General features: G+C 56.7%; 1 protein-coding gene and 1 long non-coding RNA gene across 2 annotated transcripts; one reads left to right on the forward strand and one right to left on the reverse strand.

The window, feature by feature from the left end:
- Window positions 1-4,600: 4,600 nt before the first annotated feature.
- On the reverse strand, window positions 4,601-7,744 carry HOXC9 (homeobox C9). The gene is made up of 2 exons (XM_020895000.2): window positions 6,881-7,744; window positions 4,601-5,165 (listed from the first exon to the last, which is right to left on the reverse strand). The coding sequence occupies exons 1-2, from the start codon at window positions 7,416-7,418 to the stop codon at window positions 4,921-4,923; spliced, it is 783 nt and encodes a 260-aa protein (XP_020750659.1). The 5' UTR covers window positions 7,419-7,744; the 3' UTR covers window positions 4,601-4,920.
- On the forward strand, window positions 7,512-8,572 carry LOC139030916 (uncharacterized). Its single transcript, XR_011483357.1, has 2 exons — window positions 7,512-7,897; window positions 8,329-8,572. It is a non-coding gene; the product is annotated as an uncharacterized lncRNA (long non-coding RNA).
- The last annotated feature ends 6,223 nt before the right edge of the window (window positions 8,573-14,795 follow it).

A 14,795-nucleotide genomic window follows, 5' to 3' on the forward strand; every position in this document is an offset into this window, starting at 1 on the left:
CCCCTGACACTTCACAGAGGCTGTGCACACTTGTGCACACCCAGGCATATATGAAAATAAGACCTGATAAACACACATGCATCTTTCGCTCTTTGCATCATAAAAAAAAAATTGCTACCTATTTTCCTTCCACATCCTGGGGTTTCAGGGTTGGATGAGGAAGGAGGCAGTTAGAAAATCAGATCTTTTTCTTCGCTATCCATCCGGAGCCCAGCTCTAGGGATGAAGGAAGAAATGAAAGCGCAGGGGAGGACGATGCAGAGAGAATGAGTCTCCTCGTTTTGTATCTAAATAATTGCTAGGGAAATAGTCACTCTCAGCCACATTCCCAAAGGAGAACCACTGGGGCCCCAGCAAGAAGAGGTCAGGATACCTTGAATTTGGAAGAATCCACCCCCATCTGAGTAAGGTGAGGACTGCTCCAACTGAGACACCACACCCATAGCTCTGACCCTGGAGCCGCACGAGGGGAGGGTCAGAGGGCCGTGCCAGGGCTGCAGGGCAGTGGGGGACATGACAAAGATTTCCTCCACTACCAGAGCACGCTGCAGCCTTGGTTCAGGCTCTGCCTTCTCTGAGCCTGCTCTGCGGGTACTAAGCTGACAGACTCTGGACTCCCAGCTTCTAGGTCACTAGGGACTGTCATAAATACTTTCCCCCTTTCCCTTCTGGAAAGCAGAGGCTGGACGGGCCGTATCCGCTCTGGGGCCTGAGCCTTATCTTTTAGGGGGTGGAGGGATATCTCAACGTTTTATGGTCCAGCGAAAACCCTGCCACAGAGCTATCCTTCCGGGCCTTTGTGTCTTGGAATGCAACTGTCCAGAGTGCGCAGATGCCTGCACCGCCTGCTTTGAGAGCCCACCAGTCCCCAAACCCCCGGCTGGACTTGATTTCCCCTTTCGAGGGTCCCTCGCCTTTTCTCTCTTTAGTTCATTTGATTGTTTTTTACATGTATCTGGTTGATTTCGCTCCTGGAGCCTGGAAATAAAGGAACTGCAAGCAGCCATCCTTGCTGGGGCGTCTCCGTCCCTCGCCCCGAGGCCTGCACCGCCCTCCTAGGTATCGTGGATTTATGTTCGTTTGTCCGGGTCATTCTGCCTTTTCGTGTTAATTACGCGCTGCCTGCTTCGTGCTTATCTCCTCCGCAAAGCGATTATTTTCAACGCCCGCCCTTCTGAGCCTCCCGAGTCTGTTGGCAGAGCGAGGGCCCATCTCCTGCCGCCACTCGCGATTTATTTACACCTCGCAGGTGAGAGGATTGATTTGCTCAGAGCCAGAGGGGCCGGGCTGGGCCGGGGCGGCCGGCCTTCTAGTCGCTGCTCCTCGGGGCCGGGCCTCAAATGTCAGTGCGGCCAGGCCGGCTGGGGGGGCACCGCCGCCGCCTCTAACATTGAGCAACAGCGCCACCTCGCGTCCACTTGCTCCAGTGCAGTTCGGCCGGGGAAAAGCCAGCAGCTAAGAGCAAGCAGGTCCCCAGGCTTGACCCAAAGGTGGGAGGTGGGAGGAAGGAGTTATCAAATGAAAGCGCCCGAGAGGGGTTCCCGGAAGGGATTCCCCCCACCCCCCCAAGGAGCAATGTTCTTTTGTTTTCTAAATCCTCGAAATAAACCTTGTCCAAGGTTTTATACAATTTTCTCTTTTTGTCACCCTCCCTTCCCGGATTGAGACACTGTGCAAAAGGAACTGCCGCGATTTCCCCCGCAACCAGGCGCATTTCTGGCCTCGGAACACCGCGCACACAGACGCACGCACCGAAGCTCCCGCAACCGCCTTCCCGTGGCGCGCACCCTAAAATCCTCGCTCCTCTTACCCTGCCGCCGGCTCCATACCGCCTATTCCGCCGCCGCCTGCAGGACGTTGGGGTGGGACTCTGACTTCTCTCGGGTCTTTGCCCCCTGGTTTGTGGCCCATCCCTCTCTCACGCGCGCTCTCTCTCCACCTCTCCCTCCCAGCCAGTGAGGTCCTGTTCTCCGTGGGCCATAGACAAAACATTCCTATAATCCGATTTCAAAGGAAAGAGTGTCCACCTTATTTAAACCATAAAACAATTAAGCCCAGACGTCTAGCCAGCTCCGCGCTGCTGTTTTGTTCGGCCCCATTCAGAATCCAGCGCAGGGAGACAAACAGCGCCATAAAAGTGGCATTTCGGGGCCTCGGAAATGTACCTACCCTCTGCCTTCCCAAGTGGAACAACTTTTAGGGTTTTGTGATTCTGACAAAGGAGAAGAGGAGAGGTGGGAGGGGAGGATTAGGGCAGGGGGGCGTTTGCAAGCCCCTCTTTCGTCCCCAGCTTTCGTTTCTTTCCCCAGATGTGTGTCGTGTTGTTGTGGTTTGAGTTCACAAATGACAATAAATAAAAATTGAATCCAATCCTGACCTGCAGGCTGGAGGCTGAGCTGGTACTGAACCGTGGGCTGGACCGCGTGGGGCTGCTCTGGATCCCACGCTCTGGTCAGGGCCCTCCTTCCTGCCCAGAGCCAGACCGGCTCGGGCGGGCCGCAGGAAGCAGGCCGCGCTGACGGACGGACGAGGGGAGGCGACAGGGCCTTGGAGCAGGGGCGGGGTGAAGGCCCGGAAACACCGCCGAGCTCGGGCCGGGAGAGAAGCTTGAGTCCCCGCAGTCAGGACCGAGGGAGATGGGTGGGTGCCTTGTCCTCCGCGCGGGGCGTAACTGAGGCCAGGGTCCCAGAGGAGGAGCGAGGTAGCCAGAAAACTACAGGCAAAGCACCTTTCAAAAGGACCAAGAAAACAATCGCTTCTGGAATTGGGAGGTCTCTTCTTAAGCGGGAAAGAGGCGGGGTGCTTCCGCGACTGGGAAAACCAAACCGCGACTTCTGATTGTCTCCCTCAAAATATTATCAAAAAGAAAACGTTCACCTCTTTCCCACCTTCCTCCAGCCCCTGAAACTGGACTATTTAATAGGAGGAGCGGGTAGGAGATTCAAATGATGGGAAGGGGCTGGTCCTTAAAAGTGCCTCACCAATCCTGTAAGGTGATGCCATGGGGGGAGCTTAGGAATTGGGGTCCCCAATTATTTTCTTTTACGGTGGTATTCCCCAAGTATTCATAGCAACACCCTGCACCCTAGCCAGAATGGGCAGCCTGAGATATTAAAGGGCTATATTTCAAGCAGTCTGAGTTTAATAGTTTCCAGATTGGGGGATTTCCGAGAAAGGGGGCGCTGGGCCGAAGCATACCCGGCAGCTTGAGTCTGCTTCTGATTAGCAGATGAAAACTGCTGGTTTTGGGGAAGGCGCTCCCTTGGGGTGCTAGGCAGTCGACCATCCCCACTGGGCTGTTGTTACACACACATATCCCCCAATCTTTGCCCCTGGGGTCCCATAGCCACCAGAGAACACCCCACTTCTGGCTAACCCCTGGCCAGCTTCCTTTGGCCCTAGCCTCGGGATCTCCTAGAAATACTGCAATTGCTCAGCATAACCACTGTCACCCCCAGATCAACATTCAAACTTCACCCCCAGATCAACATTCAAATTAAGCACCAGAGAGAGGTTGAATAGACTAGAGAGAACTAGGAGATGGAGAGAGGAACTGAGAATACACTGAGAAATAGAAACTAAATCTAATCTTGATTGCATTGGTTTTGCCATCTTTCTTCTCTCTCCCTCCTTTCCTTCCTTTTCTTTCTTCCCTCTCTACTCTCTCTCTTTGCTCTCTCTCTGCATCTTCTTTCACTCTCAATGCCCAATGCCTGTCCAGTTCCCTGAGGCCTGCAAGGGCCTTCCTCTTCATTCTTCACCGCACACCCTCTTTAGCAGCCTCCCCCCCACCAAGACACCCCTCAAAGCACCGATGCAGCCAGGCAAGAATCCAGCCCCGGCCTGCACCCAGCACGCAACCTTCATCTTTACCTATCTCTTCCCTCCGATCTCATGTACTCATAAATTATTACAATTAATTACAGCCAAGGAAAACCATTCATGCCGTACCCCCACCCCCAGGGACTCCATCGAGCTACCAGGAGACTCACAGGCAGCCAGCCAGGGCAGGCACAAGCTGCACCCGGGCCTCAGCAGCCTCCACCGCACCCCGGGAGCCTCTTAGCCCCATCACACCCTGCCTGGAGAGAAGTGGCAGGCACTTGCCCTTCTGAAGTAGAGGGAGCCCCTTGCCTGGCTCCCACCTCCCCTAAAGGATCTAAGCACTTGCCTCCTCCACTTCAGAAGCCTGGGAGCGACAAGGAGGAGAAATAATGAGAACTGGATGCAGTTGGGTTTCTGGTTTTTTAAGTGACTTCGATATATTAACACAGAGCTGTTCTACCATAACAAACAGAAGCACGTTACAGGACCGACTCTGAGGATGAGAGGAGACACTGCTATGTACATGCCAGAGGCGCCGGCCTGCGCTGCTGGACCCAGCCTGCGGCATGGTCCCCGGCCCTCGCCTTTTATCTCCTGGGCTGGGAAGCACACTTGTGTATGTTGTGTGTGTGCGTGTGTGTGTTTTTGTACAAAATCTGCACACAGAGCACCCCAGGCCTGGGGAACGATGGCCCGGACCAAATACAATACATGAAAAAAAAATAGAAATATAGCAATTCAAGTACTGGCTTCTCTGAAGAAAGGAGAAAAAAAATCACATTTGTGTGTGTCATTTATTTCAGTTGCGCTGGGAGAAGAGAACGCGGTTTCTCTCCCCGCCTCCTCCTCCTCCTCGCTGGGTAGAACTAACTCTAAAACACCAATTTCTCAACACTGAACCCTCCCAAATCGCAAGAGTTTTCCTTTTCCCCTTCCCTTTTTTTTTTTTTTCCTTTTTAAGCCGATCGGCTTTTCTCTATCTTGCTCTTTCCTTTTTCCTTTCAGTGCTGTCTCCCGCCTGGGCTGGGGCATTTTGTGGGTTTTTTTGTTTTGTTTTTTCCCTTGGCTGTGCGAGGCAGCAGGCTGGGGCAGGGTTTAGGATTGCTCCTTGTCGGTTTTCTCTTTATTCATCTTTTTCATCTTCATCCTCCGATTCTGAAACCAGATTTTGACCTGCCGCTCGGTGAGGTTGAGAACCCGGGCCACCTCGTACCGACGGTCCCTGGTTAAATACATATTGAAGAGAAACTCCTTCTCCAGTTCCAGCGTCTGGTACTTGGTGTAGGGGCAGCGCTTCTTCCTCGTGGAACGGGCGTGAATCCAGTTGGCCACGGGGTTGCCTGGAGGGCCAAACACAGGCAGGGGTCAGTGGAGCCCCTTTCCAGCCCAGGACCCCTGCCACCCCATCCCCAGGCTCAGCCAGGCTCCCCAAACCCAAGAATTGAACCTGAATTTGGACACGTTTTGCTTTAGGAATTCCCCCCTTACTGCTTTTGCGATCTCCCCCCTCCCTATCTTTCCCCTCCTTGGTTTCCAGCACCTAAAACTATAGGAAATCGAAGCTATCAAAGCCTCTACATTCTGGTCCTCCTCAGCTTCAAGAGTAGTAATTCGAGAATATCCTCATAAAAAGTCCAAATTCCCAACTGTTTCATAGGCCCATAAACGCTTCTCTCTCTTGTTTTTTATTTTTATAGCGAGGTCTCTCTCCTCCCCACTTCCCTCCTCCTCTGCCCCCTCCCACCCTCCCAGCCCACGACCAAGTCCTGAAATTTCAGCAGTTCTGTTTCCTGACCCTGAGAGTCCCCAAGCCTCTCACTACCCTCTCCAGCGCCCCATCTCCGCTCTCTCGGAATTCAACCCTGCTGAGGCGAATTCTCAGGGTGATGCTTGGATGGGAAAAGACTTTCTCCTCTCCCCAGGGAGCTGCTGCTCTTGGGGACAGGCTCCCCTATATCTTAGCTTCCCTCTTTGGCTTCCAGTGCCCCCTCCTCTTGCCAGCCCCAGGACAGGCTCTGCAGGAGCCAAGCCTCCAATTTCAGGTTTATGGGAGTAGCTGAGGGCAAGGAGGGAAGCCTTCAGAGGAGTATAATTAGGCCCTAGCCCCTGATGGGGCTGCAGGATTTCCTGCAGCCCCCTCCTAGGTCTCCCCCAGACATTTCCTCACACCCAGGGGCTGCACCCCCTCCTCCTGCTGTTTCCCCTTCTATCCTCTTTCTGGCCCTGCAGCTCTCACCTGTCCCCCCCCCCAAAAAAAAACTACCCTTGTCTTTCTCTGCAATACTCAGAAGGCTCCCCTTTCCCTGATTGGAGTGTGAGTGTGTGTGTGTGTGTGTGTGTGCGCGCGTGTGTGCAATTCTCTAATCTGGGGAGATGCTTCTCCCCACTCCTCATCCCTGACCCCCATTCCCACCCCTCTCTCCTGCAGACCCTCAGAAGAGGGCTCTCAAGTTTAAAGAGACTGGGGCCCTTCTTCTCTCCCTCAACTCTGGAAGTCTTGATCCCTCCAAGTTCCCAGGCTGGGAAAGCCCTCAGACCTCTCATCCAGGGTTCCTGGGGGAGAAGCCCATGGACCTTCTGTTTTACAAATCTCTAGTGGGGTGAGGACCCACACTGCCTGGGAGGTATGGGTGGCTTTTCTCCTTGGGGTTATTTCCTCTCTATCCCCAGTGTCCTCCTCATCTCTCCCCCATCTCATCCCAAACCATAAAATGAACCTCGCCCCCACCCTATCCCCTGGCCCTGTCTGCATTTCTTCGAAAGTAGTGACTGAGCCAAAAAGCCTGGGCTGGGGGTGTGGGGGCGGGGGTCTCATCAAAGCCAGCTCCTGAGAGAGGAGCCCCCCTCAGCCTTCTCCCAACCTTGCTCCCTGGGCCCCCTTCTCAGACCTTCCTGCCCCTGAAAGCTCCCCAAGGTAATTCGCTTTTATTGAGTCCTCGCCCTCACCCCTCTCCCGCGCTCCCTGCGCCGCTCCGAGGGGCTGTAATCCGCTCCCCCCGCCTGGCCTCCCCTCCCCTCCCGCGCGGGTTGTAAAGGAAAATTGCTCCCAACTTACTGGGGTCCAGGTCGGCCTTCTCCTCTTTGTGCTTGCTGCCGGCGAGGGCGTCCGCCTCGGGCGAGGGCAGGGTCTGCGGGGCGCGGTCGCGCAGCTCCCCGGGCGAGCCGTACATGTAGTCCGGGTAGCTGCGGCCGTCGCCCGGGCCGCAGTCGGCGCGGCGCCCGGGGTAGGCGTCCGGCTTGAGGGCGTAGTGACGGCCCCCGGCCGGGAAGCTGGGGAAGGAGACGGCGCCGGACAGCGGCTCGAGCCAAGTCCGCATGTAGCGCGTGTCGGCGCCGAGGTGGGGCTGGGGGCCGTACGGGTGGTAGACCACGGACGACTGCGAGGGCACAGGCGCCCACGACGTGCTGAACACTGCCGGCTTGGGCGCGAAGCTACAGGACGGAAAATCGCTACAGTCCGGCACCAAACCGCTGGGTCTGGCGGCGGCGGGGTGAGCCCCTGTGGCCGGAAACCTGGACGCTAGGAGGTCTTCATTGTCGTGAGAGATGAGCGAGTCCACGTAATAGTTACTGATGGGCCCCGTCGCCGACATCGTAACAGGGTTTTACATACATAAGATTATTGTATGAACTGTATATGTACTTTTTATCTGCTCACAGAACAATCAAGGCAGGTAATTATTTTTCCAGCCTTTTCCCCGCAGCTCATTGGCTCCCCGGCCCCCACGTGATCGTATTTACCCAAAAATACGGCGCGGATCAATGCGCAGGGGCTTTTTTTCCTGGCTTTTTTTTTTTCCCTTCTCCCACCCCCTTCTCTCTGCTGATCCCCGCGACCTGCGTTTTCCTGGGGGTCCGCAACTCTGGACCCAAGGACCCGCCGCCCCCTCAGGACAACTCGCATCTCAGCACAGAAGCCCCTGCCCGTGTCCACCCATAAGCAGATGGCCTCCGCCCCCACCCCCGGGAGGATTTCTTAATGGGGTGCCAGTGCCTGTCCCCGAAGCCAGGGTTCCCGGACCCTCGGGGCTGAGCTGGGCGCTGGAACCCCGCAGGGGCGGAGAGGCCCGAGGTAGGTGGAGGAACTATTTCTTGACGTAATCCGTCTCTGTCGGTCCCGACGCTCCCGCAGTCTCTGCGCGAGCCGAGATCAGCGATTGTCAGTTCGGAACGTGGCTTTTAAAAATGCGTTTTTAAATAGTGTGTATGTATGTATTTCTTTCTGGAGCAGCAGCAGCGAGGGAGGGAGAGTGGGAGGGGACTGGGGAAGCTGGGATGGAGGGAGGGAAGGAGGGAAAGGGGAGCGTCCTTCTGCCACTGGCCAACTCAGCCCCCCAAATCTGGGGTAGGAGAAGCTTGGGGAAGGTGGCCCAAGGGTGGGAGGGGTAGGACCTTGGGACCTGATACACCTCTGTCACCAGAAGTCCTCTCTTTCCTTTGGCACAGATAGGCAACCGTCTTTATTTTAAATTTATTGTCTGTATCTTTATCTTTCTTTGCTAGCCTGAAGAAGTAGAGGAGAGATCTACACAACTTCAGTGGGGTGTCCCCGTCCCGTCTTCCTGTTCGCCCTCTTTTGCCCCCAACTCCATCTCTGAGACATCCTATCCTCCCCCCCAAAAAAGAAGTCACCCCGGGGCTCTGTCTGCAGAGAGCCAGGGTGAGAGCGGGCAAGGCGAGAGAGCGACCTCGGTCGTGGGCAAGTAGCTTGTTTTTACGTCCTTCAATAAAATTTTTATGAGGATCATTTGATTGTTCATAAATGTGTCTTTCATTAAATAAAATTGTAGGCTGTTTTTGGAACGAAAAAAAGCTATGAAGGAATGGGAGAAAGCAATTTCTTTGGAGTCAGACAGGAATTCTGGAGGGGGCAGTGTGATGGTAAGGAAGATCACACAACTTGGATTCCTCCCCCCCTCAGTAAGTTGGTTGCTACCCTCCTCCTTGAATTTGGGGTTCATTGCCCAGCCCTCTGCTTGCCATCAGACTGTCCCATGGTGGCTTAGCAAAGGTGGGCAAAGGCAAGCAGGAAATTCTCAGTGTGGGTGCTAGAGAGGGGCAGGGAAGTTGGTGGGGGTGGGGGAGAAGAGCAGGTGATATCCCCAGAGACACAGGCGTCCTAGGCAGGGCAGAGTGAATTTGAAGGAGGGGTGCAATTTCAGGGTCAGCAGGGAATAGTCCAGTTTGCGCCAAGAGAAACAGGCAGGAGCTGAGGCTAAGACACAGGCTCTGAGGCAGCAGGGAAGGACAAGGTTTCTCAGACTAGAGATGCCTGCTCTTCTTTCCCATTCCTGTCCTCAGGAGGGGACCAAACACCAGGGATGGGAGGGGGGGGGGTGAAGGCTGCTTTTTTCCTGCATCTCTGTCAACCTGTCTCCTCTAGGGAGGAGAAGGGCTAGAGAGAGGTGTTCCAGAGACTGTAGTGTGTGTGTTTGGGAAGGGGGGGTGAGGAAAGTTGAGGGGGAAGGGTCTGTCTGCAGCCTGCAGCACCGACCCCAGCCTGCCAGGCCCCCACCCCAGTCCCTGCTCCTCCCCTTCTCGGGTTCTCTCCTTTTCGGTCTAGCGGGGCTGGGATTTCGACGCATGGGGGGGACGTGAGAAGTACCCGGCTGGGGAGAGGCGACCCGGGGCCTCAGCCCCTTCACCCTCAGCTCTGATTATCTTCTCCTCCCCCCGACTGGACTGGTTTTGGAAAAGCCAAATTACAGCAAGAAACAGAATATCTCTTTGGCCTTGATGGAGTTGGGTTAGCTGTCAATCAAAAATTCTCCCTCACTAGTTCAAGGAAAAGACTGGAGGTTACCGTCCTCCTGCCTAGGCTTCCTCCAAATCCCCAGCGCCATCAGCACCTCCCCCCAGCCCTGGCGGCGGGGGACCCTGCCTGGTTCTTGGGTGGCTGCTGGCAATGCCGAGCAGAGCCGCGGAGCGTTCAGAGGGCCCAGGGCCAGACTGTGACCAAGAGGACGTCAGGGGACAGAGCCTGAGAGAGACTGAGCCCGAGACAGCCTGAGACAGCAAGACTGAAGCACGGCGCCAGGTCCCCAGAGAGGAAGGGAGGAAGGAAGAAGGGAAGAAAAGAAGAAAACGGATTAGAATAAAAGAAAGGGAAGACAGACAGAAAAGAGGGGAGGCAGGATGAAAAGAGAGGGAAGAGAAGGCATGCAGAGAGAGTCGGAGGAAGGGCGGCGACAGGCAGGCAGGACGGGGCAGGGCGCGGGCTGGCCGAGCAGCCGTGGCATTGTGCAGCCCGCTGGCTGGCCGGGCCTTTGCCGCGGGACCGGCTCTGGGCGCAGCGGCCACTTCTGTCCGGACACAAAGGAGGAAGAGGCCTCCTCTCCTGCCCCTCCCGGGCGACCTGCTGGGGTGGGGACACCAGGCCTCCAGGATATAGAACCCTATCTCGGCCCAGGCAGCTACGCAAGCAGCTGGGAGCTGAGCCACGCTCTCATCAAGGAGCAAAGAAGACAGGACGAAGGAGGTTTCAAGCCCGCCGGCTCCTCCTTTTCGTCTTCGCCAGGGGACAGGGCCCATCTGCCCCTACCTCAGTCTTCCTAGAAGGAAGCTGCCCCCAAAGCCCCTCTCCTATGGGCTTCTACTATTTGGGAAAGCCCCCCAGACACAGTGGCTGTAAACAGATGCCCCTTTCTCTCCTACCCAGCTTGGCCACCGCCTTCTTTTCCACTCTTGAGCAGCCTGCCCACCCTGCCTGCCCACCCGGCAGAGGCAGCAGTAGTGGGGCAGCCAGGATCACCAGGCCCACGCTCTCTGCTGCCACCAAATTCCCTGTGAAACTGAGGGGGGTTGTCGCCTTCTTTTCAGAGCGTGAACTCAGGCCCTCCCCACTCAGGCATAGACACAACTCTGGATCTGCAAGCAGGCCTCACCCACAGCCCCCTCCCCACCAACACCCCATTTTGCCTGGGCCTTGCTAAGAGAGGCAGCCTGGGGGAGGGGGGCTGGAAGAGGCTGAGAATCCCTGAGTTCACCAGGCCACGAGGCCGAGGTCCCTCGGGTTCCTCAACTACATGTGGACGGTACCCCATCCTCTGCATTTGGAGGTGGGGTGGCAGGTCAGGGCTCTGAAGCAGACCTTAGGGCTCTCCCCAAATCCAGACCTGGAGGTGTCAGGGCACCAAGGATGTGGGAGCACCAAGAAGGAGGGGCTTGTCTTCCCACGGTTCAGTTATGCCTGCTGAATCTCCTGCCAGGTTCCCAGACTCCCTCTCACCCCCACCACTCCCTTCAATTTTCCTCATCACCGATGGGGAGCCCGAGGGACTGGAGGCCACTGGGAGTCCCTGTTGGGAGATGGGAGGACTCCAGCTTTAGCTAGCAGCTGTGCATTCACTGTGGTTCTTAGAGCTCTCTTCTGACCCCAAAAGACGGCACTGGGCAGAGGAGAGCCCCCTCAGGGGGAGGAGCACCCTGACTACATCACCTCAGACCTGGACAGCTGGGATCACAATCAAGCTAGCACCACCGTGGGCAGGACAGACAGACAGAAAGACAGGTTAGACTGATCCCCTCCCCTGGCCCTGCACCTCCTCCCTTTTAGTGATTTAAATCCCCTCCGGTTCAATCCACACCGTCAAGTTCGGATTATATTTAAAACAGGCTTTCCCCGGTCCCCCAGCGGGTCATTCCCGCAGCCGCAGGCAGGGCGCCCGCTCCCGGCTCGGCAGCACCCGCCTGCGCGGAGGAGGCCCTGCGTGCTCCATTTGCTTTCGTTTTCCTTCTCCCCCTGAAATGGGCTCAGTTCACCTCTCTGCTGCCCTCTCCTCCTCCCCGCCCCCTCCTTGGTTCCCCACTCCTTTCCCCCCTTTTCTCTCCTGATCCCTCTTTGTTGGGAAAAACACACCCACACACACAACTCCTCCTAGCTCAGGCCTGCGCTGGAAGCAGAAACTGAATTCTCCCGGCCCGCCGCGAGGAGACCAGCGTCCTGCCCCCACCCCAGGTGGGTATCCGGGATCCCTACACACCAGGAGTCCAGCCGCTAAGCCCAGCAGGAGTGAAACCCCCAGGGCCTGTGAACATGGCCCTCTCAACGCCACGGCCTGCATTCCCTCCGGCCCCCTGCCCTGCGCCCCGCAGCAAACGGGGCTATTTCCGCTCCCCCAACCCGATCTGGTTTCCCAGCCTGGGGAGTGGCTGGAGGAGGAGCGGCCCCAGAGCTAGGGGTGCTCTCCGCCTGGAGCCCCCCGTGGTCCTGGGTGCCTGGTTACCTGATCTTTGTGATGTACGTGTGATGTATGTCGCAAGGAAATTTGCAGTGACTTTGGAGCCCAGACTGAGGAAGCGGAGGTGGCGAAAGGAGAGACAATACGGTCCGAAGTACAATTAAGGAGCCAGAGCCGCTAGTCTCTTCCCCCGCCCTCCCTGCCAGACTAGGAGCTGTCTGGCCTCAAACCTCAGGGCAACCCGCGAACCTGGAGCCGGAAACTCAGACCAAGGCGGAGGGAACCAGAGGTTCTGGCGTCCAGAAAGCAGGAGGAAAGCGCCCTCCAACTTGGGGGCCCAGCCACCAGCCCCACTGAGTCGCCGAGAATCCAATGAATGAAAGTGCACATTCCGACGAATTTTTCCCGATTTTTTTTTTTTCAGCCTTTGGCTGGACAGCCTAGGGTTTAGGACGTCTCAGACGGACAGACAGACAGACAGGCAAACCGCATCTCCGGAGGCAGGCAGACTCACAACATGAGTGTGAGTCTGAAATCAAATACAGGTTCAACATTCCCCAGGCCTCTCTGCCAGGCCGGGCGGGCGCCGATCTCCCTACCTTCTCTCCCCTCCAGGGCGTCCGGCAGAGACCCGGAAGACTCGGTCCCTCTGGCTTGATCCAATCCCGCCTCGGGAAGCGCCTTCGTTACCTGCTCCTCGGCTCCCCACGGCCACAGATGCAGGGCAGCCGCCTCCGCCGGGGGAGGGAAGCCCCGGCCACCGCAGCCGCCGTTGCCCGCCCTCCTTCCCTCCCTCCCTCTTCCTCGCCCTCCCTCCCTCTCTCCCTCCCTCGCGCGCCGCCGCTCGCGGGGCCCTCCCGCGGGCAACCTGTTCTGGACCAAATCCAGGTATCTCCGAAAGAGACAAAAAAGAAAGGACCTCTGATGTAGAAAAGAAAGAAAGACCCTGAACTGCATTTATTTTTCACGCTCTGACCATTGGTCGGCCTCAGTTCAGGCGTCCTGGGCCCGGCCCTGCGGCTGCAGAGGTGTGCAGGCCTGCTGCCTCGCCCACGCCGGCCGCCGCGCCCCGCGCGCTGCGCGCTCCACACTCTGGGCCGCCGCCCCCCGGCAGCCCAAACACCAAGCAGACCTCAAGGTCCTTCCTACAGACTCAACATCCGGTTGCCCGCCTCGCCGCTGGCCTCTCCGCCTGGGAGCCCGCTCCGCTCCATCTGCGGCCAAAGTCCTCACACAATCCACCTTGTCCGTGCTCTCGGGGCCCGGCCGGACACCCTTCCGAGCCAAGGCGCCCGCTGACCACCCTCGGGCCGCGGCCCTGCCCGGGACTGCACACCTCCTCCCCTGCACGGGACCCACACAAAGCCCAGTGTCCCAACGCCCCCACCCGCAGCCCCCTCTCCCCGGCCCCGCTGCCCTTCACCTGTTCTCAAGAAGGGCCGCATCTCCGAGCCAGCCGAGGCAGGGCGGTGGGCCGGGCGGAGGGTGCCCGGGAGCCGAGGTCCCAGGGAGGCCACAGATGATCCGCCGCCTAAGCCGGAGCTCCCGCAGCCGGCGAGAGATCTCAGAGACCAAGGCTCTCCTTGGCGAGCTCTTGCCTTTTCCTCCTTCTCCCGCAAGTCTTAAACACTTACACGCGGAGAGTTCAGCTCTATAAATCCTGCTCCTCTTTCCCATATCATAATTAAAAAAAACCAGTAGGGGAGGTTTTAACTTTTATTGCGATTTCTGGAGTTGGGCTGCAGAGCATATATTAAGTTTACGCTTATGCGCTCTCGGCGGGGAGGGTCCTTTAAGAAATAAAAATCCATCTTAATATCCACAGACGAGAGAGATAATTTTTTCCCTCCTCTTCACGCTGTTTCTTTTGAAGACTCCCCTCCAGCGAAGCGAATAAATAATCACCATCGCCTTAGCCATGATCCACGGCCCCAGGGCCCCGCAGTGGACACTGGCCACCAGACTGGCCCTCACCTTGGCCCTGTGAGAATGCACCCCACTCCCCAGGATATTGGGGGGGGACACCCAGACCCATGGCTCTGTGGCCACCCCCCTATAAGCCCACCAGCTCTGAAATGGAAATTGGGGCTGAGAGACCCAAAGCGCAGAAGTCGTTCATTGGTAAATTTCGGCCCATCAGGGACTCTGTCTCAAAGCCAGGCACTCCTGAGCACCCCGCCCCTGCCTGGGACTCCCTTCACTCCAGCTGGCCCCGGGCTTCTGACAGCCTGCAAACTCAGAGACTGCCAAGGGCTCCCAAACTGGGGAAGACCTTGCCTGCCTCGCACCAGCTGGCCTTCCTCTCTGAAAACCTCCCCATTTCCCTGGGAGCCATAGGACGATTTGAGCACTTCCTTCCAAGGGAAGAGATTTTTTTTTTCCCCCTTACAAAGGGTTGAGGGGGCAGACAGAAAGACAGACTGACAGTTTCAGCTGGGGAGAAGGGAGGCTCTATTATTATTCTCTCCTCTAGTCTCCATGGGATCTCTTTGTATAAGAGAGAGAGAAAAATACATGAGTATGCACAAAAATATATACAGGGGATCTGGGAGAGCCTGGAGGAGGCAGAGAGATAGAAACAGAGACCCACACACATGCAAGGTTCCATATATCCCCCCAGCAGACAACTGCGTGAATAAACTTTATGGATATACTGTGTTACAGGGACATGACTTGTTTCCTTGTCTGAAAGTTTCTAATGTTTTAATAATCATAACAATTCCAAAGTAAGAGAACCAAGAACCTGTCGTTGCCTTTTGACTTTCTCTTTCCCAGTCTGAGAGCAGGGGT

Source organism: Odocoileus virginianus, chromosome 24 (assembly GCF_023699985.2).
Source record: "Odocoileus virginianus isolate 20LAN1187 ecotype Illinois chromosome 24, Ovbor_1.2, whole genome shotgun sequence".
NCBI classification, from domain to species: Eukaryota; Metazoa; Chordata; class Mammalia; order Artiodactyla; family Cervidae; genus Odocoileus; species Odocoileus virginianus.

What these genes read in the sequence shown, in the direction of transcription:
- HOXC9 (XM_020895000.2), bottom strand. Translation starts at nt 7,418, where the DNA reads ATGTCGGCGACGGGGCCCATCAGTAACTATTACGTGGACTCGCTCATC. An exon ending in GAAGGCCGACCTGGACCCCA is followed by an intron (nt 5,166 to 6,880) that starts GTAAGTTGGGAG and finishes TTGGCCCTCCAG; the next exon opens with GCAACCCCGTGGCCAACTGG.